General features: G+C 36.6%; 1 protein-coding gene across 4 annotated transcripts in view; it reads left to right on the forward strand.

Moving 5' to 3' along the window:
• Positions 1–27,587, forward strand: part of LOC123539859 (nuclear receptor coactivator 2-like) — a 136,646-nt gene that overhangs the window by 37,140 nt on the left and 71,919 nt on the right. For all 4 annotated transcript variants that reach the window (XM_053527167.1, XM_053527165.1, XM_053527168.1 and 1 more), the window contains 2 exons: positions 19,663–19,835; positions 26,880–26,980. In XM_053527167.1, coding sequence (XP_053383142.1) covers positions 19,663–19,835; positions 26,880–26,980 — 274 coding nt within the window. The remainder of the gene's footprint in view (positions 1–19,662; positions 19,836–26,879; positions 26,981–27,587) is intronic.

Below are 27,587 nucleotides of genomic sequence, written 5' to 3' on the forward strand. Positions count from 1 at the left end.
TTAAACCATAATTAATGGGGATGTAGCACTGCCAGGCATGAAGCCTGGAGCTGTCTGATTACCTCAAAACTACCGTAGAATGGATTGTGAGGTCACAAGTTTGATCCCTTGGCACAATATGTTTTCCATTTTGATTAAACAGAAGACAGGGTGTATAAAGTCATTCATCCTCCATTTGTGAGTCATGTTTGGAAGTTGTCATTTACTGGTAGAGAACAACTCAGTACAGTGTGCGACATTAACTTTTTAACACCGTAGCCAATGGGGCTACGGACTTCCAATTTTTTGTAGCCCGACAGAATTTTTCGTAGCCCCACTAATTTTTCGCTCAAGAATGAACAAGACTTTCATTCTAGTAATATTTAATTTCTTTCAATATACTGCTGTAGGTTGGTGAATATTGATATATTTCAGAAATTTGTATGAGTTTTTCGAACTGATTTCAAAAATCTGAAACAGTGTTCACAAAATTGTGCAGAAAGTCAAAGACACAGCCATGAAAAGAGATCTAAACAGCTTTGTAGACATGGTAGACAAGAAATAGCTTGGCAGTAGACTGACCAGGGGTCTCGCTAGGCCATTATTTTTTTTGGGAGAAGTCAATTATCCCTCAAACTGATTTAAGGAGAAGTGGGGAGACTTTAGGAAGAAGTTGGAAGACTCCATTAATTTTTATATTTCTACCTCGACGCTGTGAACTGATTCAATGACCATTCATTTTCTTAGTTACATCATTTTACCATACACATTTATACCGAGTCACCACTTCTGTGAACAGTTTCTCATGGGAATAAAACTGAAAGTAAACTGTGTCAAACCTAGAAATACATACCGGTATTCAAATCAATTCATCCATCAAAGTTAGTTTTACGAAGTTAATACTTTACATGTCGTTCTTTTACCATGGATACCAAATAATTGTGTCTATAATTCCAATTAATCACATATCTAATTGACAATTCTTTAGAAAACGACTCGCGCGTGTTGACAATTAAATGCTAAGTGGCAAAGACGTAACCGCAACGCTGATTGGCCTATTACAGTTGCCTCTGGTGAAACCAATAATTTGATTTGCTTTCACACTTCTCGCGAAAATCTCACAAGTACCTGAAGTAGGCGGAGCTTAAATTATGCTATCGGCGAGTGTGTATGTATATTCAATTGTCAAAAGATTAGCAGGTGCGCATCCAAAAAAAAATTCGGGCGACTTGAATTCGCTTTGAGACTGGATTTGAGCGAAGTTTGAAGCTTCAAAGCAACTATTTTGCTCCCACGTTTGCATAGATCTTTTTGGTAAATTTATTCCTCAGAATTTTTCATAGCCCGACGGGCTACGGTCTGCTGATTTTCTGTCGCCCGAGCCGAATTTTCGTAGCCATTGGCAATCGGGCTACCGTTAATGTCGCACACTGTCAGTATGATTCTGTTGAAAAAGGGCAGAAAACTAAATCAAACAAATTATTTGTGATAGTGCGGTTAATGTATGCTATTTCCCTGGTGGAAATTCCATGGCAGAGTGGTTAAGGTTGCTTACTTTGAATTGTCTGCCCCTGACCTCACCTCTTGGGGGTTCAATCCCTGTCCCTGGGTTGTCTAGTGAAAAAGCTATCCAGTTGGTTTTGGAAAGTTGGTGCCCTTACTTACCAGAAATAATGCACGAATGGGTACTTGAAGGTCTTTCTGAGATCCTCCATTAAAGCTGCAAGAAGGTGTCTGCATTATGATCTTAATTATGTTGATGTCACTTCAAACCAAACACTGCATTTCCCATGCAGCATAAAAGATTTCCAAAAATATACTGTTAAAATTAGACACAAGATATTTTCCAACCACTAAACCAGAATTCTAGATACGTCTCCTTCTTTCCTGACAGCTTCGGTGTGGTTATAATTAAGGCTAGTTTCATAAATTCTTTATAATTGCTTACTACAAAGACAAGTCATTGTGTTTAAAGTGTGTTGCAATTGTTTGAAGGACTTAAGGAAACAGAGTTCCTTGTAAGCTATTGTGAAAGTTTATGAAAACAGAAAGGAAAAATTAATCGTCTATTGTGTGAGTTTCTTAAATAATGGTTAGATATATTTTTGAATACATAACAGTTGGCTACTGTTTTTGGCATTCGTTTGACTTGAATATTATGCTGAAATATGTAATATTCGTATTAACGTATTGTAGTTAATGTTGAATTAATCGGAGTGTTCAAATACGGCATATAGTATCAGTGGTGAAATATCATTGTGTTCTTGGTGTAAGGAAAGGTGCATTCTTTATATATGACTGAAAAGTCTAAGAATGGCTTATAGTAGCATAAAAATTTATTGCACTTTACATTCTCAAAGTCTATAAGCAACGTATGTCTCTTTTTTACTCCAAACCACCTCTCCACCTCCCCCTTTAGTTCATTTCTGAACAAAATATAAAACCATCAGTCGGAAGGACCAAGACTGTCAGGATACAGGACTCTGGTGGGCTTTTAGCTTACGACATATACCCAGTAGACACAAGCAACATTGTAGACACAAGCAACATTGTCTTCACCACTCAAACCAATATTCAAAAATTAAGATAATCCTTAATTGCTCTTAAATAAGTAAGGATTTGTTTCCATGATGACTTTACATATCATACACACAGGCAATAGTAATACTGTAGTGATTCGCCAAAAATTCACACCTGACTGAGGGAAGGATCAGTTTAGCTTCATAGAAATTCTGTTTTAATACAAAATATATCAACAGTACAACCTCCTAAATACTGAGGTGAGCAATACAGGGACACCATGTTTTCTTGTATTTTTAAAAAATGATGAAATGTAAATACCTTTACCCCCAGTTTTATCAAAGCAGTTGAAAGGGAAAAAATAAAGTCTGGTTTTGTATGTATGCATACATATGCAGAGTGCTTCAGAGGCATCCAATGATATATTAAAAGTCAATACAGGATCATAAATTAAAAACAGGCTAAAACAGATAAGGCCATTGAGGAGAGTAAGGCGGTATTGAAAAATTGATTTGAAGCCAAGAACTGTGTAAAAATGTAGATAAAAATGGCCTGTCTGAATATTGACTGTTAAGTCTGGTATATATAAGAAATGCGATTATTGATTAGAATTGTCTAGTTTCAAGGCCTCAGCATGATGATTGTCAGGTTTTTTCTTCTTGGATCTCCTGGTTTTTCCAGAGGTTGACTGCAATATTACTCTGTTTAAGCAAGTTAACCCTTACCCTGCTAAATTTCTATTTGGACAGACCCGCCAGCTTTAAGCCCAATAGGGAGAGCATCGATCTCCGGATAGCGGGGTCAGGAGATCAATCCTCGGGCAGGCCGTATGCTCTCTGTGACGATTTAATAAAAGGCATTGTTTCTGAAATCGTTCGTCCTCCACTTCAGATTCATGTGGGGAAGTTGGCAGTTACTTACGGAGAACAGGTTTGTACTGGTACAGAATCCAGGAACGTGTGCAGGTTAGGTTTAACTGTCCGCTGTTATATAACTGAAATACTGTTGAAAAACGGTGTTAAACCCAAAACAAACAAACAATTCGGACAGTACCAATTGATCATTAATTGTTAGAAGAGGTGCATACCAAAAAGAACTGACTGAATGGCAAACAGTACAGATCATGATCAGACTGCATGGATGTTCCGGCTGATCATGATCTACATTGGTCACAAAGGCACAGTCAGTGGTGTCCAGCAAAGTAAGGGTTAATGTAAATACGGCCATAATATAGAAAGGAATCTGCATAGGACTCTGAAATATATTTAAATTACATGTTTCTTATGTTGTGACAATTAAATAAGCAACTTTGAACATCCACCTTGAAGAATTCTAAGTTTTGAACGTGTAAGAAAAATAAAAGGATAAGTTAAGAAATGCAGAAAATCAATTATTTCACCAAACTTTCCAGTTTGTTACTAAGCATTTTAAGCAGTTTATATTGAATTGGATGCTGTTTGCTGTTTTTGATTTGTGGAGGAATGGTATTTCAGCATACTGTGAAATCATTCATGTTTGTGGGGGACTAATTTTCGTGGTTGAGTCAATCCACGAAATTTAATCCCAACGAACATGTAAAATTCCCACTCATTTTATGTTCAGAAAGAGAAATCCACGAATTTACATCCCCACGAAATTGCCGTTTGGATCAAAACCACGAAATTTCATGCCCACGAAATTAAATGATTTCACAGTATCAAATTGTTAGCATGTTGTCAATTAGAGAAAATTAAATTTATACTGATGAGGCATCTGAGGGAACACAACACATGCACATGCATTACAAATGCAGTCAAGTTTAAACTGAATGATTTTTATTTTATGATTATAGCTATGCAGAGGATTTTCAGTTTATAAAAAAAAATGGTACACTGTATTTGCATGTGAAAAGTCTCATTATGTACTCTGGCACTGAGTGTATTACTCGGAGTATAGTATGCACTCTGTCCTTAAGAATTATAGAAATGTCTTTTTGTCCTCCTTAAAATGGGAAGATGTAACTAGGCAATGAAAGACAAAGTATAATGGCAGCTGTTTAAGGTTTGTTGTTTATTTTGTAAAAAAATAAAGAAAAATATCTTAAAAATACGTATTATTGTAGTCTGAATTGTATAGACTAAATATGGAGGCCATGCATCTTGATGAAGACTTAAAAGGTAGAGGTCATGGCATGATGATGTATCTAAATGAACCAGTTTAATTTGACCTTACAGAATATATTACTATACAAGTATATATCATAATGGTGCCTTGATCTGTACTAATTGATCAAGATGTTGAACTTTAAATTGCATTCCATTGGTAGCAGTATTGTCGGTGTGTATTGTCTGTAAGTATTTACCTGACACTATTTAATCTTCATTAAACTTTATTTGGGGAGTGTTTTTTGTTGAGCCCGCTTGCGGAAGCGAAGACATAGTCATATATATATATATATATATATAAAATTGTATACAAGACTCTGACCTATAACCCAAAGATTAGTAGCTAAATGCTTTGTGCACAAAACTGTATCAGTTTAATTATTTATGTATTCAGTGAAATAATCTAATTTTGTGGGCAGGAAATTTCGTGGTTTGGGCCAAAAATATGTATATAGAATGGATTTCAACAATTTGAACGTAAAATAAATGGGAATTGTACTTATTTGTTGGGCATAATTTTCATGGATTATAACTCAGCCGCGTAATCCATGAAAATAAGACCACAATTAATATAAATAACTCCAGTATAAATGATTGACCACTAGTTTGGACACTGAAAATTCATTTATGGAAACATTGTAGACAGTGTATTCATTTAGTGAATCAAGTTTGTAAATGATCCAAGAATATGTTATTAAATATGTATTATTATTGATAGTATTGTAGCCGTATGCAAGTGAGAAATACCAGATTGGCGACAATTCGTGGTAAATTATTTCAATATTTTGACGCTCTTCACTCATCACATGATGCATGGTAGAGACAGGGGTCTGAAATTTCACACAATTGCTAAATTTAGAAATACGTTAAATAAATATAGGTTTTGTCTGAGGGGGCGGATGAATTTTATAAAAGGGATATAAAAATAGGCTCAAAGAGTCTCTCCATATAGTTTCAAGGTCTGTTATAAATATGCAAATTATTGTTTACTTATCTATAGAGTCATTATTTTCTTCAAAGGTAGTATATTTTGTATCTTTCTATACACCTGAAAGAATGTATTATGTTATACCCCCGGTGTCGGTTTGTCTGTCTGTCCGTCTGTTAGCACTTTGGTGTCTGCTCTGTAACTCTTGAACCCCTTGAAGGATTTCAAAGAAACTTGACACAAATGTTCACCATATCGAGACGACGTACAGAGCAAGGTACAGAGGACAAATGATTTCAGACACAATGTCGTTTATCAAATCGTCACGAAAAACATACGCCCCGCCCGGGGATCGAACTCACGACCCCGCAATCCGTAGATCTAAACTCTCCCTATTGGAGCTAAGCGGGAGGGTTAGTTGAGTAGTTTATCTGTGCTTTTGTCAACTTAGTGGATCAGTTTATCATTGCCAGGCATATTTTGTTAAACCATTTATCGTAGCATTTGTTAAAACATTTAAGTTGAGCTGAGTTTATCATCTTTGTTTATTGAAACAGTTTGCACAGTTCATATGGTCACAACTTTGTGCATTTGATAGACAGACAGATCAGTTTATCATCATTTTGTATTTTGTTAATCAAGTGTGAGCAGTTTGTCATGTCGTTATTGTTGAACAGTCACCTTGTTGAACAGTCACGTTGAGTAAGTTCATGCATAATCTGTATTTTCTATACTGTAAAATCATTTAATTTCGTGGACATGAAATTTCGTGGTTTCAGTAAAATGGCTATTTCATGGGGATATGAATTTGTGGATTTTAACATTTGAACATAAAATGAATGGGAACTTTACTTGTTCTTTGGGATTAAATTTCATGGATTGACTCAACCATGAAGTCCACGAAAATTAGTCACCCACGAATATTAATGATTTCACAGTATCAGGTTTTATTGTTTTGAAATAATAATCTGGATTTTTTTATAACTGTCAGATTAAGTTTTGTATGCCATAAATGTGTTGATGTGTCATTAGAAATTGCTTTTCATGACATGTGTTGTATCATCTGATTGCATGATGTGAAAGTTTCAGCACAAACATTTGTTTGGAAAGAAAAATACATTAAAAGGCTGTTTGCTATTGATATTATCGTGTTTTGTGCACAAGCATTAAATGCAGTATTATGTTCCATTGTTAAAGTTGAAATGCATGTTGCAGTCACTTTATCCGTGTAATTTGCAACAGTTGACTGAATATGAAATACTGATTGATAAAGTTTTGCTGTGATTATATAAGTATTGACAGAATTTAGATTTCTTTAACGAATGGCTTGTTGGGTTTTAGTATATGTCATATATAGGAAAGCACTTAGTCCAGTCTGCAGGTTGCAAGATTCATCCAAGCCCTCCCGCTTAGCTCAGTAGGTAGAGCGTTGGTCTATGGATCGCGGGGTCATGAATTCGATCCTCGGGCAGGGCGTATGTTCTCCGTGACTATTTGATAAACGACATTGTGTCTGAAATCATTTAAGTCCTCCACCTCTGATTCATGTGGGGAAGTTGGCAGTTACTTGCGGAGAACAGGTTTGTACTGGTACAGAATCCAGGAACACTGGTTAGGTTAACTGCCCAGTGTTACATGACTGAAATACTGTTGATAACGGTGTTAAACCCAAAACAAACAAACAAGATTGATCCCCTCCAAGGTGATTGCACACTTGACAGAAGACTGTAATAATGTTTGAAGTCATTTTGTTCTCCACCACTGATTCAAGTGGAGATGTTGTCACAGGTTACTTGCCAATATAGAATGCATACTGATAAGGTTAGGCCAAACAAAAATTACCAATGTTTAGAGTTACTTCAGTCTAAAAATAGTAAGGTAGGTAGGTTAAGTTTTATTTTCTTTTTTTTTCTCATACTGTATCATTTCATGAAAGTGTCATAAAAAGTGAATATAACTATTTGTGGGTAAACACAGAAATGCAGGGTTTTATTTGTTTGGCCTTCAGTGAATTTTCATTCAGATTTGCAGATAGGTAATTTTAGTGTCACTTCAGTTATGTGATTTGATACACAAAGGACTTAATTTTGCGTTAATGTTTTTCTCTGATTGCAAAAATTAGCAAAAAAACAAACCCATCTCGAAGGTAATCTAATATTCAGTAATTGAATTACTGTTGAAAATGGCATTAAAACATAGTTAATAGGGTTTTGGATAGCAAAACACTGTATGCTGCATGTATAGACCAGCTGTTGGTACTAGGGATGACAGACTTGGTGTTTAAACATTGATTGATGACTATCTCAGTTTAAGTAATGATTTTATTTCAAGACTTAACTGATACAGTTTGCTGAAGGGGTATCATTCTGTACCCTGCTCTGTTAAATTTCGCATTTTGATAACAGCAGTAGCGTATAAAATGCAATTTTGATATAAATTGTAACAGCATAACCTTTTATTTTACTGTCCATTTGTCCGTCCATACAAACCAGATTGCCAGCAGCCCACATTAATGACCCGATTTAGTTCATACACACTCAACAAACCTTTAGCAAAACCTACAAACTGACCTACATATGAATGCCCTTGACCCTCATGACTTTCACCTTCAACATTAAAACCTTAATAAACATTTTTGGCCGTACAGCCCACATGAATAACCCAATTTATTTCATACTCCCACTCAACAAACCTTGTGGCAAGACCTTAAGAAACCGGCCTATATATAGATGACCTTGACTTTCATCTGTACGTATGAACCAGATTGGCTACAGCTCACATTAATGAACAGATTTAGTTCATACTCGCATTCAACAATTCTTGTGGCAAGACCTACAAATTGACCTATATATAAATGGCCTTGACCTTCAAACTTTAAACCTTAATTAACAACATATCATTACTGGCTATTAGTCAAGACTGAAATTAAACTACCACGGTGGCCTTTACCTTTATCCGTCTGTACAAACCACAGTCTGATTGCCTACAGGTCACATTAATGACCTGATTTAGTTCATATATACTCATTAATTACAACATTATTGCAGGCAGATGATGTTAGGCCACCACTGCTTTAGAAATTGATTTATCTTCAAAATTGTGGTCTGATTTGCATATTTTTCCTTTTGTTTATGTTTAACGGAACAGTCTGTTTGAATGCTTTTGTTTTGAAATGTTAAGAAAACCTTCTTTCAAATTTAAAGGGACACAGAGGTGGAGGGACAGAAATTGTTAAAAATGTATTTAGTTTATTTGTAATTGAATATGATACACACAAGTGATATCTATAGTAATAATTGTAGGAGTATTTTATTCTGTAGGTGTTGTATATAAAATCAGGCTGATGCACTGAATATTAAAAAGGTAGCACTTGATTACATTTCATAAATTTTGAAAGAGTTTAATGATCAAATTTTCCATTGTCATTTTAAGAGATATTTTCACTGTTTTTAGCTCATCTGAGCACGAAGTGTTCAGTATGAGCTTTTGTGATTGCCCTTTGTCCGTCATCCGTCGTCATCGGGCGTCCATCCGACGTCGTCAACAATTTCACTGTTAACACTCTAGAGGTCACAATTTTGGCCCAATCTTAATAAAACTTGGTCAGAATGTTACCCTCAATAAAGTCTTGGACGAGTTCGATGTTGGGTCATCTGGGGTCAAAAACTAGGTCACCAGGTCAAATCAAAGGAAAAGCTTGTTAACACTGTAGAGGCCACATTTATGACCGTGTCTTAATGAAACTTGGTCAGAATGTTAATCTTGATGATCTATAGGTCAAGTTCAAGTCTGGATCAGATGAGGTCAAAAACTATGTCACCAGGTCAAATCAAAGGAAAAGCTTGTTAACACTCTAGAGGCCACGTTTATGACTGTATCTTCATGAAACTTAGTCGGAATGTTGATCTTGATGATCTTTAGGTTAAGTTCGAATCTGGGTCATGTGGGATCAAAAACTAGGTCAACAGGTCTAATCAAAGGAAAAGTTAGTTAACACTTTAGAGGCCACATTTATGACCATATCTTAATGAAACTATCTTGATGATCTTTAGGTCGATAGGTCAGGTGAGCGATACAGGGCCTTCATGGCCCTCTTGTTTGGCTATTATTATTACACCGCACTGTGTTATGTTACCAGAGCCGTTGTTGGATGTTTTAGCCCCCTTTCCCCAGGTCCTTGACCTCAGTCTAAAATATTCATAAAAAAGAGGCCAAAGTTTGTGTCGCATGTATCTCAGAAGTATTTAACCCAGGATTAGGAAACATTATAGGAATATTATTCAGCATGTGAAGTTGTGCTCCTCGGGTTTTGTTAGAGATATCGCTCAGCCAGACCAGAGTTATGGCCCTTGACTTAGTCAAAAGTATGTATAAAAGGGCATAAAAGTTTGTGTTGCTTATATCTCAAAAAAAAAAAATTTGACCTAGGGTCATGAAACATCATAGGAATTTTATTCAGCATGTGAAGTTGTGCTCCTCGGGTTTTGTTAGAGATATCGCTCAGCCAGACCAGAGTTATGGCCCTTGACTTAGTCAAAAGTATGTATAAAAGGGCATAAAAGTTTGTGTTGCTTATATCTCAAAAAAAAAAAATTTGACCTAGGGTCATGAAACATCATAGGAATTTTATTCAGTATGTGAAGTTGTGCACCTGGCATTTTGTTACGGATTTCTGTCAGTCAGACCAGAGTTAAGGTCCTTGATTGTAAAAAATATGAATGAAGGGCGTACATTAGTTTGTGTCGCATGTATCTCAAAAAGTATTTAACTTAGAGTCATAAACCATTAAGGGATTGTTATATAGCATGTGAAGTGCACCTGGTGTTCTGGGATTTTACACAACCAGACCAGAGTTATGGTCCTTAACTTAGTGAAAAATATATGCATAAAGTGCTTTAAAGTTTGTATATTTTGTCTTAAAAAATATTTCACCTAGACTAGAATGATGAAACCATGTATATTGACAGGAGTGGGAGGGGGCACCTGTTTGCTATAGACACATATCTCATTCAAAATTTTTTGTCAGTGCACACAATCATATTCTTATGTCACTTTTAAACTTTTCCTTGTTGTAGTTAAACATTTATTTTCCTTTTAATTTTTATGCCCCCGAAGGGAGGCATATTAGTTTTCAACTGTCCGTCCGTTAGTTCGTTCGTCACATTTACTTTTTGCATGAAGGCAGTTTACCCGCGAACACTGTACCCAGGACCTTCAAACTTCACATGCTGATAGTACATGACCCCTACTGACTTTGGGGTCACCAGGTCAAGGTGCTGCGGGAGGGGGGGGGGGGGCATTTGTCACCATTAGTGACAGCTCTTGTTGATACAGACTTCACAAGAGTTTCTAAATCTCACCTGCAAAAAAATCACAGAGTGCAAGAACAAAATGGTGGAAACAAAAAATTTATGTTCATGAAAGTTCATAAACTATTCCTGAGGAGCCTGCCCGCTTAGCTTAATGAGGTAGAGCATTGGTCTACAGATCGCGGGGTTGTGAGTTCGATCCTCGGGCGGGGCGTATGTTCTCCGTGACTATTTGATAAATTGTGTCTGAAATCATTAGTCCTCCATCTCTGATTCATGTGGGGAAGTTGGCAGTTACTTGTGGAGAACAGGTTTGTACTGGTACAGAATCCAGGAACACTGGTTAGATTAACTGCCCAACGTTACATGACTGCATGAACTACTGTTGAAAAACGGCGTTAAACCCAGTACAAACTATTCCTAAGTTTGTGTAATAAACGTGTTCTGAAGTTTTTCGAGTGATGAATGAGTTAATTATCATGTTCATACAAATCCTTGAATTGTTCATGAATCAAATTAAGATTGCTACAGATGTATTGCATTGTTTAAATGAGTCAGCTCAATTTTGTTCATGAATTTTTCATAAATCATTGGTTATGATCTGATCTTGATTGAGTCATGGACTGACTAGGTAATGGTCACTTGGACTTTGTTATTTAATATTACCCAGTATGTTAGATTGAAGTATAGGATACTATTGAACCTTATAGTAAGCTAAACATGAGACTGGTATTTTGCTTATTAAACAGCGATTCCAGAGAAATTTTTCAAAATTTTAGTAATGTTAACTTGAGGTTTATTGTAAGCCTCATGCCTGGGCTATCAGTACATATCATGCTAAGTAAGGAATTCCGAAGACCCCAGTCAAATTCAGCTCTAAATAATTTACAACCTGAGAGCTTCATGTTATGAATCTGTCTACCTTGTATACCACCTACTACATCTGCATATTAAACCTAAAAAAAAAACCACCTCAAAAACGTATTGGGGAAAAGCTTGTTTGCCTTAATGATCCAGTGTAACAGTAGATTAAACATACTGACACAGTGCTCTACTGGCCTAGATATTTATAACACAAGTATGCCCAGTTTATATACACAATAATTAAACATGCGTGCATGCTTTGTAGGAATATAATAGCTGCATCAAAGTAGTATCAACGAAACCACATTGTCTGGATTTAAAGTATTGTTAGTATTTAATAACCCTTAAATATTATGCTGGACATGATTGGTTCTGCCTTGGCAACTAGTGTAGATCATGATCAGCCTGCACATCTGTGCAGTCTAATCAAGATCTGCACTGTTTGCCATTCAGTCAGTATCTTTTTGGTAAGCACCACTTTTAACTGTTAATCATCAGGTACTGTTCGAATTGAAAGATGGACAAGTTCATTATAGAAATTTAGCAGAGTTAGGGAAGTCAAAGGGGAGGGGTCGGGGAGGAGGAAGGAGGGATGGTTTATTGTAGGAGGGTGATTTCAGAAAATGGCTAATGGATCCAACCAGTCAGACACAGCTTTATGACCTTGGAGCTGGGTTACTAAGATCGAGTGTGGGTTAAAATTATTGCAGGATATACTTGAGTGATTCAAAGTTACTTCAAATCGCTGCTTAGCAAAGTAAATTAACCCAGCCTTTGCCACTTTCTTACTTAGTAAAAAGCAGAACCAATCTCAAAAACTCCAGTTCCTGATTGGTTGATGCTGAGATTATTCTTAATATTGACCAATGGGAAGCTTGCAATAGGTGACTGGTTCCCAAACTCAGATTAATGTATAATATTGCTCCAGAACTGCAGTTCAGAAAAGTGTGAAGTGATTCATTCCGGCCATCTCATCTCGTATATGGTGTATTCTTCTCAATTGTTACATGTTTAGAAGTTGTCGTATTTTATTGTGGCAGACATGAAACAGTGAGTGTTATGCAAGTACCTGCTACTGTATTTATATGAAGTAATAGTTTGTGAGCTGATCTGGTTTTAATCTGGTATAGTGGGCTAATCACACTGTGTGTAGACATGAATTGTACAAAAAATTTAAAAGTCCCTTTTTCTGAATTTTCGATTTTTCTTTACAGTGCCTTTTAACTTTAACAGGTTGAATCTAGTATATTGTGCTCAGGTAACACTTGGTCAGACATTAAAATGAAAACAGCATGTTGACCTTTTTGTGACCTGAATGTAACTTTTGAAAACTGGACATGGTATCATTGATATGGTATGTATGTAGGGTTCAAATGAGAAAAGTTATTGAACTTTTACAATGGGAGAAACTGTTGAACTTTCCAATTTCATAACCACAGGTATTTGGAAAATAGCAGAGAATAAGTCATTGTGAAAATGTTTGAACATGTATAAAAAATGTCCTTCGTTGATGTTATTTTCAAAAATCTTTGCATCATGAATAATATAATTTGCAGACCTTTCCCCTCCTTCATCAAAATGTTATTAAAGTTTTTTTTACAGTGAAGTATTAGGTATTTAAAATTTTTTTCTCTGGTTATTTACTTTAGCTGTAGATCTGAAAGTGTTAGCACCCTATTGAAAAATATAAACATGTGGAGGGTCGGTCAGGAAGGAAATGTTTAGTAAAGTTAAGGTCTGTTGGCTTTCTGTCATCCTTGTCTTTACTTTTTATAGTACGCAAGTAAGGATGTTTTGTACCCCCAAAAAATTAGGTGGGGGGGGGGGGGGTGCGGGTCCTCTGAGATGTGCCCATATTGGTCTGTTTGACTTTATCTAGTTGTGCATATCTCAAAAAGTATTTGACCTAGAGTCAATTGTTTTTCGGCATGTTGAGTTTTTGACTTGTGCTTGTTGTTTTAATTGAGTTTCCACACAGCCAGACCAAAGTTATGGCTTTTGGCTTAGGAGATGGGGCACCAATGTTCTGTTGACACATAATAATTATCTAGTTTTTCCATAGAGGAGGAGGAACCGAGTCCTGTGATTTTGGGAAATGAATAGCTTGGTATTTGAGCAAAGAGGAACAGAAATCTGATGTTAAGTCAATTTTGGGGAAAACTGCATAATTTGATGGGTATAAATTTTCTTAGGGGAAGAGGTGTGTGGATGGCCCCTATTATAGAAGGAAAAATTTTTAGTCTTGCTGGAATACCAAAACATTTGAGAGGCTCATAGATTGTAAATCGTAAATTGGATATGGCAACAGCTTGCATTTAATTATTATAAAACAGACAGCAGAATGGACACAGAATTGAATGTAGATGAAACATAAATGATATTCTGAAGCAATAATGAAACGTGTCAGACTCATTCTTAGTCAAAGTTAATCCCAGGAGTTACTTGCCCTGATAATTTGCTAAGGTCAAGATGTAGTGCTTGAGTGTCTTAAGTTTTAACTTAATTAGACTGTTTCAAATAATTAGGCCTGATGCTTTCATCTTAGTTGAGCTAAGACACTTTCAAATAGGAGGTAGTAGGATTTATGAACATTCATAATCCAGTTAATGATTTCATGTTGGAAATTTGTCATTTAATATGTGTGAAGTTATATATCTTTAATTGCTCATTTATGCAAGATATTGCATAGATATATAAACCAAAGGTACTTTCATTCTATATCTGACATTGATATTTTGCGTTATCACACTTGCAAATTATAATGTGTAAATAATTTATTTAACTTTACAAAAGAAAATGATAATTTTGACAGTGTTATAAATGAAGATGTATTTATGTACCTACTTGAAAAGCAGTCTGGAAATTAAACTGTCATAGACTTTAGATGTCTTTGAAGCAAAATATTTGAGCCGTGCCATGAGAAAATCAACATAGTGGGTTTGCGACCAGCATGGATCCAGACCAGCCTGCGCATCCGCGCAGTCTGGTCAGGCTCCATGCTGTTCGCTTTTAAAGCCTATTGGAATTGGAGAAACTGTTAGTGAACAGCATGGATCCTGACCAGACTGCGCGGATGCGCAGGCTGGTCTGGATCCATGCTGGTCGCAAAGCCACTATGTTGGTTTTCTCATGGCACGGCTCATTTTATGTTTGATATAGTACATGTAGGTTTGAGGTTTGGAGAATAAAAGCAGAAACAGAAATCAACATAACTATAAATCTATTGTTCACATATTTGACACATTTAAACTCAGTGTCTGTCTATCTGTATGTTACTCCTGAATCCTAGAAATGTTAATTTCTTTATCAAACACAGATGAAATAGAATTTTTAATGTGCAGATATACTCAGAGAGAATTTTATGAAGCATTAGAACAATCATGTCTGTAGTTATGGCCCTTTATTCACAAAACACTATTTAAACCATACATTACTGGAATCCACTTGTGCTTTTTTTAACAGGTACACAGTTGTCTTAAATATCAAGGAAATGTATGATATTACACAATAGTGTAAATAATTGTTCTGTATAGGAAATTGTGTAGTGAAACTGTATAGTGAAATTACCAATCTGACTGAAGTACTAGATCTTCTAAACGAAGATCTGAGAATGACCCATTCACAATCATCTTTCTGTATACTTTGGATTTCCAGTATTGCTATTTTTATTTTCACAAATCTATTTTTAGCTCACCTGAGCATGAAGTGCTCAAAGGTGAGCTTTAGTGATCGCCCTATGTCCGTCGTTTGTCAGTCATCCGTCGTCAACAATTCATCTGTTAACACTCTAGAGGTCACAATTTTGGCCCAAACTTTATGAAACTTGGTCAGAATGTTACCCTCAATAAAATCTTGTACGAATTCGATATTGGGTCATCTGGGGTCAAAAACTAGGTCACCAGGTCAAATCAATGGAAAAGCTTGTTAACACTCTAGAGGTCACAGTTATGGCCCAATCTTAATGAAACTTGGTCAGAATGTTACCCTTAATAAAATCTTGGACGAATGCGATATTGGGTCATCTGGGATAAAAAAAAACTAGGTCACCAGGTCAAATCGTAGGAAAAGCTTGTTAACACTCTAGAGGTCACATTTTTGGCCCAATCTTAATGAAACTTGATCAGAATGTTACCCTCAATAACATCTGAGACATGTTAGATATTGGGTCATCTGGGGTCTTCTTAGGTCACCAGGTCAAATCAAAGGAAAAGCTTTTTAAAACTCTAGAGGTCACAATTTTGGCTCAATCTTAATGAAACTTGGTCAGAATGTTACCCTCAATAAAGTCTTGGACGAGTTCAATATTGGGTCATCTGGGGTAAAAAACTAGGTTACCAGGTCAGATCAAAGGAAAAGCTTGTTAACACTAGAGGCCAGATTTATGACTGTATCTTCATGAAACTTGGTCAGAATGTTAATCTTGATGATTTCAAGGTCCAGTTTGAATCTGGGTTATGTAGGATCAAAAACTAGGTCACCAGGTCAGATCAAAGGAAAAGCTAGTTTACACTGTAGAGGCCTCTTTATGACCATATCTTAAAGAAACTCAGTCAGAATGTTAATCTTGATGATTGATAAGTCAAGTTCAAATCTGGGTCAGGTGGGGTCAAAAACTAGGTCACTAGGTCAAATCAAAGGAAAAGCTCGTTAACACTCTAGAGGCCACATTTATGACTGTATCTTCACGAAACTTAGTCAGAATGTTAATCTTGGTGATCTTTAGGCAAATTAGAATCTGGGTCATGTCTGGTGAAAAACTAGGTCATTGGGTCAAATCGAAGGAAAAATTATTGAACACTTTAGAGGCCACATTCATGACCATATCTTAAAAAAACTTGGTCAGAATGTTAATCTTGATGATCTGTAGTTCAGTAGGTCAGGTGAGCGATACAGGGCCTTTAGTGCCCTCTTGTTGTTTGAACCAATCAGATGACTTGTTCGAATGTCAGAGAGTAAGAAAAATGTGCAGTCATTCCAGGGTTCGAACCTGGTACCCCTCGCTTACAGAGCAAGAGGCCTACGGACTGAGCTAACCGGCTTTCTGATACATTACGACATAAGAATTGTAAATATCAAAAACCAAGGCTAAATATAGATTTGCAAAATGTTGTAAGTTAAGCTCTAATTGGCTAGCGAAAGAGTCGTCAGAACAAGGCTATCAATAGCTCGTTCTCAGATCCTAAGCGTAGCATAATAGGAGATGTGCTTTAGTCAGATTGATAAAATTACTTAATTTCATTGGTGTAAAATTTCTTACTTTCATTCTTAGTGGCTCTCTGCAGGGACATTAGTACGTTGATTTCTAAGAAAAAATAGAAAGGAAGTTTATTTACTTGCTGAGATATCACTTTTTAGCTGGCAATGGGCCTCGATCCTTAGCTGAGTGGTTAAGGTCACTGACTTCGAATCACTTGCCCCTCACCAGTGTGGGTTCAAGCCTCATATGGGGCATTGAAATCTTCATGCGAGGAAGCCTCAATGTACTGTGATGATCTGACATGCAATGGACAGGCTCCATAACTGTGCAGACATATGTCTACTTTTGCCTTTTTGATATATTTCTTTTATTTAACGTTTTGAATATTCAAGCATGGCTGTCCACTTAACAACTCCTGTTTTATTGTCACAACCTACAAATTCTCGAAAATTGATGAATTATTTCACTGTAGTAGATTTTGCGATAGAAGTATAGTTTCACGAGACATCAGCATGTTGGAAGAAAGTGGTATTGCAAAAATGAAACTGCGGGATAATAAAATGTAGTAGTATAGACAGCTTGTGCAGAACTGCTTCAGAGAGAACAGCAGTGAAATGCATCATTTACAGGAAAAACATTTGCACTCCTTTTAATTTTTAGGAAAGAATATAATGAGTGAAGACACTGTACAAAATATTCAGGGATTTGCCCCATATTTTTGGGAAATGTTAGCATGATTTTAGCTCCGTTAGGAATATTATGAAAAGGTGGTGATTTTATTTGAGGTTCTGGCATTTCACATATAGAATTAACTTAATAACATAATCAAGTGAAGTATATTAATTATGGCAAATTTTTAGGTTGAGATAATGTCTTGGCTGAAAATTTGAAAAAAATGTATTAGAAATCAAATTCATTTCAATTTGGAAATAATCTTTTGCCAGGATTTGGAAATACTGAGGCAAACCTCTAAATGCCGGCCTGTTTTAAAGAGTGGGATAAACAAGAACAATAACTATCTTTTAAAAAAAGTTAGTCAGTGCATCTCGGATCAATTCAATGCATAAAACACAAAGTTCTCTTTATACTGGCAAACAACTTTATTTACCTTCATCAAGGAGGGTGTTTTCAAAACTGAATGTATATCAGCCCCTGATTGTTTTTCTCCGAGGTGTAACGGCACTTTATATGGAGCCATTAAAAGTACCGATGTAAAAAATTGCATGTTTGACACTGTCAGGTAAAATACAGCCATGTGTATAAATATTGAACTGATATAAAAGAACTATAGTTTCTTTGACTGAATTAAATCTAGAGACATGCATTTTGTACTTTTTTTGAAGTCAACACCTGTTTCACTGACATGAGTAGGGTTGGATATCGTTAAGGATGAAACGGTTCGATACCGATACCGATACCAATACCAACGAAACGATACGGTATTTTTAACGATACCGATACCATGCATTGTAGTACATCACATAAGCAGTGATTTGCTTAGTATTATATACACCTATGTAAGTAGATATACATGAAAATTTGCTGTGATAAATAAACATTTTAAATCTGTTAATGGAATGTTGTATCATTAGATTATGAAAGAGTAAAAAATAAACATATCTTACAGACTAGTTTTCCAGAATAAAAATCTAGAATAGATACCTCGCTCACTATGCAGTTTAAATCTATGAATACACTCACTGTAGTAATGCTTTTAAAGCTCAGTACTTTCTAGAACTGTTAAACTGAACACTTGTTAGCTTTCAAATTACCCCTCTAACAAGTCAGACTCATTTTCACTCATGATAATCTTCGACTAGGTTGACTAGTAATGTTTTTAATGTGAAACACCTATTTGCAACACATTTTAAATTAAACAATAACCTTCTAAACACTTCAAACAACCAACATTCCAACAATAACATTATTTCTAATGGTTCGCGAAAACTGAGTATTTGTTTACGTAGGTTACAGCTTAGTCTTGTAACTTTTTATTTACATATTTTTTTTTCATTAGTTTTAAAAGAATACTACAAAGAAAAATAGTGTCGTATATTTTGAAATGAAGTATTGGTTTACGTTGTTTAAAACGACGGGAAAAAGAAGTATTTCAGGTAATATTTAGCATACGAAACTATCCGCACGGTTAGCTCTCCATGTCAAGGGAGGTTACTCGGAGTGGTATCACAGTAAACAATGTCGATCGTGTTATTACGCTATTTGGTAAAATTTCTGCTTTATTTTGCCGCAGATTTTGTAAGAATTTTGCTTTTACTTTTATGGAAACACCGAAATAGGAACCGGTTCTTTTACGAAACGGTATATACCGGTACTTTTCGAAGTGATTATTCGGTATTGTACCGATACCGGGAACCGGTATCCAACCCTAGACATGAGTATATCAACTATATTGTCAGCTCCATAATAAACTATACAATGTCATTGTAATCTCTGCATGTTTATTTATGAAAAAAAAGATATGTTATCACAGGTAATACAATATCATATATATAATGTTACTGACTTGATAAAAGTACACCATATTCATATGGGGCCAAAGTATTATGTTTACATGTTTCTGATGTACTTGTAATTAATTGATACACTTTGTTTGTTGCGTCCTCTATCACATATTTAACCCTTCTATAGATGTTATTTTTTGTCTTCAGTACTATATTTAAAACTACTTTTATAGTTATTTTTGTGTTTGTCTACTTTCAGAAATAAGTGCCTAAATGAGCGCCGAAGACGTGACCAAGAGAATTACTATTTTGAGGAGCTTGCGGAGATTATTACAGCAAGCCTAACGGACATGTCGAGTACATTCTCTGTGAAACCTGAGAAGTGTGCAATCCTTCAGGAGACTGTCAAACAAATTAAGCAAATCAAACAAGGTAAGATGATTGAAAACTACAATTACATACATAATGTCTGAAAAGTTGGATGAGTGGTTTGAAGGCCTCAGACATAATTGCTTGTCCCCTTATGTACAAAAGTACAAAAACATTTTTGGATTTAGAATTCTTTGATTTTAGGAAGTTGTCTAGCTATACTGTAGAAAGTCAGTGGTTTTTGCTGATGGCTGTCCATGTTTCCACTGGCTGATGGCTGTCCATGTTTCCACTGGCTGAGCTGATGGCTGTCCATGTTTCCACTGGCTGATGGCTGTCCATGTTTCCACTGGCTGGTGGCTGTCCATGTTTCCACTTGCTGATGGCTGTCAAAGTTTCCACTAGCTGATGGTTGTCCATATTTCCACTTGCTGATGGCTGTCCATGTTTCCACTGGCTTATGGCTGTCCATGTTTCCACTGGCTGGTGGCTGTCCATGTTTCCACTTGCTGATGGCTGTCAAAGTTTCCACTAAATGATGGTTGTCCATATTTCCACTGGCTGATGGCTGTCCATACTTTCACTCGCTGATAGCTGTCCATATTTTAACTGACTGATGGTTGTCCATATTTCCACTGGCTGATGACTGTCCATACTTTCACTGGCTGATAGCTGTCCATATTTAAACTGACTGATGGTTGTCCATATTTCCTCTGGCTGATGGCTGTCCATACTTTCACTGGCTTATCTGTCCATACTTTCACTGGCTGATGGCTGTCCACCAGCAAGCTTGTAGAATGTTGGTGATTCTGGCTATAGCGGCTGTTCATGTTTCCACCAGCAAGCTTGTAAAACGTTGGTGATTCTGGCTAGTGGCTGTTCATTTTTCCACCAGCAAGCTTGTAGAATGTTGGCGATTCTGGCTAGTGGCTGTTCATGTTTCCACCAGCAAGCTTGTAAAACGTCGCTGATTCTGGCTGGCGGCTGTTCATGTTTCCACCAGCCAGCTTGTAGAATGTTGCTGATTCTGGCTGGCGGCTGTTCATGTTTCCACCAGCCAGCTTGTAGAATGTTGGCGATTCTGGCTGGCGGCTGTTCATGTTTCCACCAGCAAGCTTGTAGAATGTTGGCGATTCTGGCTGGCGATTCTGGCTAGCGGCTGTTCGTGTTTCCACCAGCAAGCTTGTAGAATGTTGCTGATTCTGGCTAGCGGCTGTTCGTGTTTCCACCAGCAGGCTTGTAGAACGTGGGCGATTCTGGCTAGCGGTTGTTCATGTTTCAACAAGCAGGCTTGTAGAACGTTGGCGATTCTGGCTAGCAGCTGTTCATGTTTCCACCTGCAGGCTTGTAGAATGTTGGCGATTCTGGCTAGCGGCTGTTCATCTTTCCACCAGCAGGCTTGTAGAATGTTGGCGATTCTGGCTAGCGGCTGTTCATGTTTCCACCAGCAGGCTTGTAGAATGTTGGCGATTCTGGCTAGCGGCTGTTCATGTTTCCACCAGCAGGCTTGTAGAATGTTGGCGATTCTGGCTAGCGGCTGTTCATGTTTCCACCAGCAAGTTTGTAGTATGTTGGCGATTCTGGCTAGCGGCTGTTCATGTTTCCACCAGCAGGCTGCTATAATGTTGGTGATTCTGGCTAGCAGCAGTTATTATGTTTCCACCAGCAAGCTTGTAGAATGTTGTTGATTCTGGCTGGCGGCAGTTCATGTTTCCACCAGCAAGCTTGTAGAGTGTTGGTGATTCTGGCTGCAGCTGTTATTATGTTTCCACCAGCAAGCTACTATATTGTTGGTGATTCTGGCTGGCGGCAGTTCATGTTTCCACCAGCAAGCTTGTAGAGTGTTGGTGATTCTGTCATCTATGTTTTTCCTCCATTTTAAAAATTAGATGGTAGTTGTAATGACCAAATTGTATCAGTATGACTACATACCCAAAGGAAATAGATTATTACAGTAATAACAAAGTAAGAGAAATTGAGATTTTGTACAGGAAGAATGCTCATATAATACATTTATCTCAACTAGAGAATTTTATATTTAGAATGATTGTGTACAATACCTTTGGTGATTATACTAAGGGCCTGTCGATGGGTATGGTGGTAAAATAAAATATATGGCAAGGAACAGGGCCTTTATAAGGCCTAAAAATAAAATGTTGTGGTTCGGGTCACCCGACCCTACCTAGCAAAAGGTTCCGACCCTGCTGTTTTTTTCGACGCCAGACATCTCGAAATTCGTCGGTTTGACGGATAAGACCGGAAGAATTTGACGCGGACCGCTGTTTTATGTGTCGAGGCCGGTCTTACCGTCCGGCATACTCGGCCGATCGGTTTTTACATCGTAACTTACCAAATTCAGAAATTACGTCCAGAAAAATTACATGGATCGAGTGGAATTTACCTGCGAATCATAAAGATATCAATACGTCATGCCGGTAATTTTCCATTCCACGAGCACGTGCGACCTATCGTAATATTTACATCGCCGTTACTTTTGTTTTAAATATTGACAGGTACACGAGAAACGCGCGTAGTGCATTCATTCTTTAATATTATCGCTTCAAATTTTCATCACCGCTTGAGAAGTAATACAGTTTGAATTCTGTAACGATTTTAATAAGATATCGACAGAAATGTACGCAAAATTCTATAAAAACTATCGAATTTTCATATGATTATTTGTAAAATTTCAAACAGCGCGATTTTAATTATTTCTTTATTTCTAAAAGTAAATAAATGATACATACTATGGTCATACAATTCAGACTTTTGACCAGAAAGTACAAAAAACACAATTAAAAAATCTTAAATAATGAAATAGCGGCAGCAATTTAAATACATGGAGTAAAACGATCTTTGGCTTGGAGATTTCCGTAAGTGCGGCAGAATAGGTTACGCGACCTCGTGAACGTAAATAGAAATGTGGTTTTAAAATAAAGCAGTATGATGTTGTTGTGGTTTTTAATAAGTTTTAAATGAATCTTTGTACATTTATTTTTTGACACAACACTATGTAAGATATTCTTCTCACAATAATGTAAATTTCTTGACGGCAAATAGGTCACAGAGGTAGTATATCTACTATTATCGTTTGACACATTTACCTGTCAGTTATTACGGGATATTGCACATTCGCTTTCAGAAAAAATTAAAAAAGAATTTTTTAGCCCACCATCATCAGATGGTGGGCTATTAAAATCACTCTGCGTCCGTGGTCCGTCCGTCCGTCATTCCGTCCGTCCGTCCGTCCGTCCGTCCGTCCGTTAACAATTTCTCGTTATCGCATCTCCTCAGAAACTACTGGGGGGATTTTGACCAAACTTTGTCAGAATGATGTATTGGTACCCTAGTTGTGTCCCCCGGAAAATCAGACTGGTTCAACAATTTATGAGTGAGTTATGGCCCTTTGTTTATTTCTATAATTTACATAGATTTATATAGGGAAAAACTTTGAAAACCTTCTTGTCCAAAACCACAGAGCCTAGGGCTTTGATATTTGGTATGAAGCATTATCTAGTGGTCCTCTACCAAGATGATTCAAATTATTTCTCTGGGGTCAAATATGGCCCCGCCCTGGGGGTCACATGGTTTATATAGACTTATATAGGGAAAAGCTTTGAAAAACCTCTTGTCCAAAACCACAGGGCCTAGGGCTTTGATATTTTGTATGTGACATCATCTAGTGGTCTTCAACTAAGATCGTTCAAATTATACCCCTAGGGTCAAATATGGCCCCACCCTGGGGGTCATATGGTTTACATAGACTTATATAGGGAAAAACTTTGAAAATCTTCTTGTCCAAACCACAAAGCCTAGGGCTTTGATACTTGTAATGTAGCATCATCTAGTGGTTCTCTACCAAGTTTGTTCAAATTATCCCCCTAGGGTCAAATATGGCCCCGCCCGTGGGTCACATGGTTCAAATAGACTTATATAGGGAAAAGCTTTTAAAATCTTCTTGCCAATAACTACAACATTCAAATTTGGACCACATGTATATTTTTGAGTGGCAAGATGAACCTTGACATGAGTTGACCTTGATTTTGACCTAGTGACCTACTTTCACATTTCTGTAGCTACAACCTTCAAATTTGGACCACATGCATAGTTTTGTGCACTTGAAAAAACTTTGACCTTGATTTTGACCTAGTGACCTACTTTCACATTTTTGAAGGTACAGGTATCAAATTTGGACCATATGCATAGTTCCGTGTTTCAAAATGAAATTTGACATTGATTTTGACCTAGTGACCTACTTTCACATTTTGAAGGTACAGTCTTCAAATTTGGACCACATGCATAGTTTTGTGTTCCGAAATTAAATTTGACCTTGATTTTGACCCAGTGACCTACTTTCTCATTTCTCAAGCTACAGCCTTCAAATTTGGACCACATGCATGGTTTTATGTACCGAAACAAACTTTGACCTTTACATTGACCTAGTGACCTACTTTCACATTTTTGAAGGTACAAGCTTCAAATTTGGACCACATGCATAGTTCTGTATTCTGAAATAAAATTTGACCTTGATTTTGACCTAGTGACCTACTTTCACATTTCTCAAGCTACAGCCTTCAATTTGGACCACATGCATATTTTTGTGTACGGAAATGAACTTTGACCTTAAGATTGACCTAGTGACCTACTTTCACATTTCTGTAGCTACAGGCCTTAAATTTAGACCACTTGCATAGGATTGTGTACCGAAACAAACTTTGACCTTGACATTGACCTAGTGACCTACTTTCACATTTTTGAAGGTACAGGCTTCAGATTTGGACCACATGCATAGATTTGTGTTCTGAAGTGAAATTTGACCCTTGATTTTGACCTAGTGACCTACTTACACATTTCTCAAGCTAAGCCTTCAAATTCGGACCACTTGCATAGTTTTGTGTACCGAATTAAACTTTGACCTTAAGATTGATCTAGTGACCTACTTTCACATTTCTCGAGCTACAGCTTTCGAGTTTGGACCACATGCACAGTGTTGTGTACGGAAATGAAATTTGACCTTGAGCTAGTCAGTAAGTCTTGAAATTTGGAACATTCAAAAATGGCACTTGGTGGGCGCCAAGATCACTCTGTGATCTCTTGTTTTTTATTGATTTCTTCTCTGACAGCAAGAACCGAGGCGGTACGATCAGACAGTGATGGCGCGAAAACATGACGTAATGCCATGACAATCTCGGGCAACTATACCGCTTTGATCTCCACTTCAGATGCAATGATACCCACACACTTCTTTTAGCTCTTTGAGGGGTTTTTAATTGATCATGAAAACAAGGCCAATTACTTAGTTTATCAACAGAATAATTACCGATAATTGTTAATGTTTTTTTTTCGCTTTAAACACAGGTGGGTTGAATGATGAATATTGTGTCCATATTTTTGGGACACTTTTCAAAATAATTATTTTTCAGGATTTTTGAATCCAAAGCAATGTAGAACAGACTGGATACAAGAAAAATATATCAATAGCTGCATACTGATAAAAGGAAGCAAGATTCCTGTTTATTTCATATTTAATGTTCGGTCAGGCAAAATTTTGTTGGTCCGGCATGTCTATGAATGCAGGTTTGTTTCAAGTGGGTGGGGTAAACATTTTTTGACGGATAGCTTTGTTTGCAATTGATTTTATTCAATGTTTGATGTTTATACATGGAGTTATTATTTTTGTCAAAGGTATAAGTGTATTGTTTATAATATGCAACACTATCGCACAGGAGTGTCAGTGTTTCATTTAAACTAATAACTAATGAAGAAGACAGCCACACAACAACATTTAAAGCAAATATACATTGTAAACCTTAGGTTTTAAGTTGAAACTGAGTAAAAACTACAAGATATAATGGTTTTCAAAAATGAATCACTTTACCTAAAAAAAAATAAAAAAAATAAAAAATCGACCTACTCTACCTAGCAATTTTGGCAATGTTACCAGAACCACAACATTTTTTTTTAGGCGTAAGAATTAATCTGCATTGTACTCTTTTATAGTAATAATTACTTTGGAAAGTTACAATCAAACTCGAGAGTCTCTTAATCATTGAGGCAATGAAAATATCATCCATTCTAGAATGGTACATCACAATGAGGAGCAATCTATTATTCGAATGCATATATTGAAAACAACCACAATAGGGGAGGGTGGTAATGAATAGAAAATTGGCAAGACACATCAGATGTAATTTAAAGTTAAATGAAATAGGATGGCAAAAGAAAGTACTTTGACACCTTGAAAAGGTCACTAAGGGTCAAGTTAATAGGGAAATGACATGGTATCACCTGCTGATTGATTATTTATGAGAAAAGTGAGAAAAAATGTTTAGAAACTTAAAGTTGTAAATTTAGTGTTTCAAAGTTTTCTACAGCTGTTACTAGTACAGAATGTCATTTGAACCAAATATTATATACTGTTAAGCTTGTATGGTGGATGTCCAAACTGAGTGTACTGTCACATTACTGCATTATGTAATGGTGTGGACTTGGTCACATTAGAAAAGAATATGTGGCAGGCAGGCGGTAAGCTCAGCCGGTAGAGCACTTTCCCCATAAGCAAGGGTCTTGGTTTCGAACCCCAGACTGCACATTTTTCTCTCCTAGTGACATTTAGTGCCAATCTAAAGCCGTGGCATGCTTGCTTGATCAGTCTTGCAACACTTTCAATGTTGTCTATGTCTGAAAATCAAGGACAAATTTCCCATTTGTAAGGATGTATGTTATGGTACGGACTTAGTCACATAAGAGAAGAATATTGGGCAGGGGTCGATAAAGCACTGTAAGGGAGGGGTAACTGTTTTCTCACCCTGTGACAATAATACTGTAAAATTATTAATGTACATGTAGGACTAACTTTTGTGAAGATTCCAGTGAAGAAATTACATATCATATTATCTTCAAAGTTGAAATAAAAAATTCAAATTGCCACAAACTAGCTGTTTTGGCAACACTCAGAAAATTTCGTGCCCATGAAATTAAATGATTTCACATAATGCGATCAGCAACCACTGTCTTTCAGTTAATATGCTGAAAGATGCCAACGTGTTTTGTAATTATTGATAAACACATTTAAAAACATGCACCCATTATTATTGTTTATTCCAGGAAATTCTGGGGGCGGGGACTCGGCAGTACAACAGAGTCAAGTGTCGTCAAGTAAACCTGCCATCTTAGCAGACGACATTTTGGGTCCTTTACTCTTAGAGGTTTGTATTTTGTTTACAGTAATTACCTCCTTTGTAAGCTTATGTCATTGAACAGGTAGTCTCCATACTAAGTGCAAGCTTGTTTTGACAAAGGAATTGAATAGAAAAAGAAATGCCTGGTTTCTGCCAAAACTGCTGTTCCATACAGACATGTTTTCTTTGATTTTCATACAGATGACATATTGGGATTTTGTTATTTAAATTTAAGTGTAGATGCGCCCTGGAAATCCATGAAGATAAGAGATTATATACAGCTGTCTGTTCAAGGCATTTTATGTGCAGCTGCTGCATTAAATGTGATTTAGCGACACAGATTGCAATACTATACCCAGAGTTTTATTGCTGCCACATATGCATGTGATGTACAAAAAAGAAATACAAAATGATTGATACTCAATATATCATATACAATTAAGGTAGAAAGGCTTCCATTTATTATTCAGGTGTTTCATTTGATTTTGGTTTAGTGCTGTTTTTCAACAGTATTTCAGTTAGGTAATCTCAGGCAGTTCTCCTTAAACCGAATGTCCCTTGATTCTATACCAGGACTATACTGTTCTCCTCACTGATCTGTAGGTCTGTGCTCTTCCTGTTGACATGTAACCTG

Source organism: Mercenaria mercenaria, chromosome 16 (assembly GCF_021730395.1).
Source record: "Mercenaria mercenaria strain notata chromosome 16, MADL_Memer_1, whole genome shotgun sequence".
Lineage (NCBI taxonomy): Eukaryota > Metazoa > Mollusca > Bivalvia > Venerida > Veneridae > Mercenaria > Mercenaria mercenaria.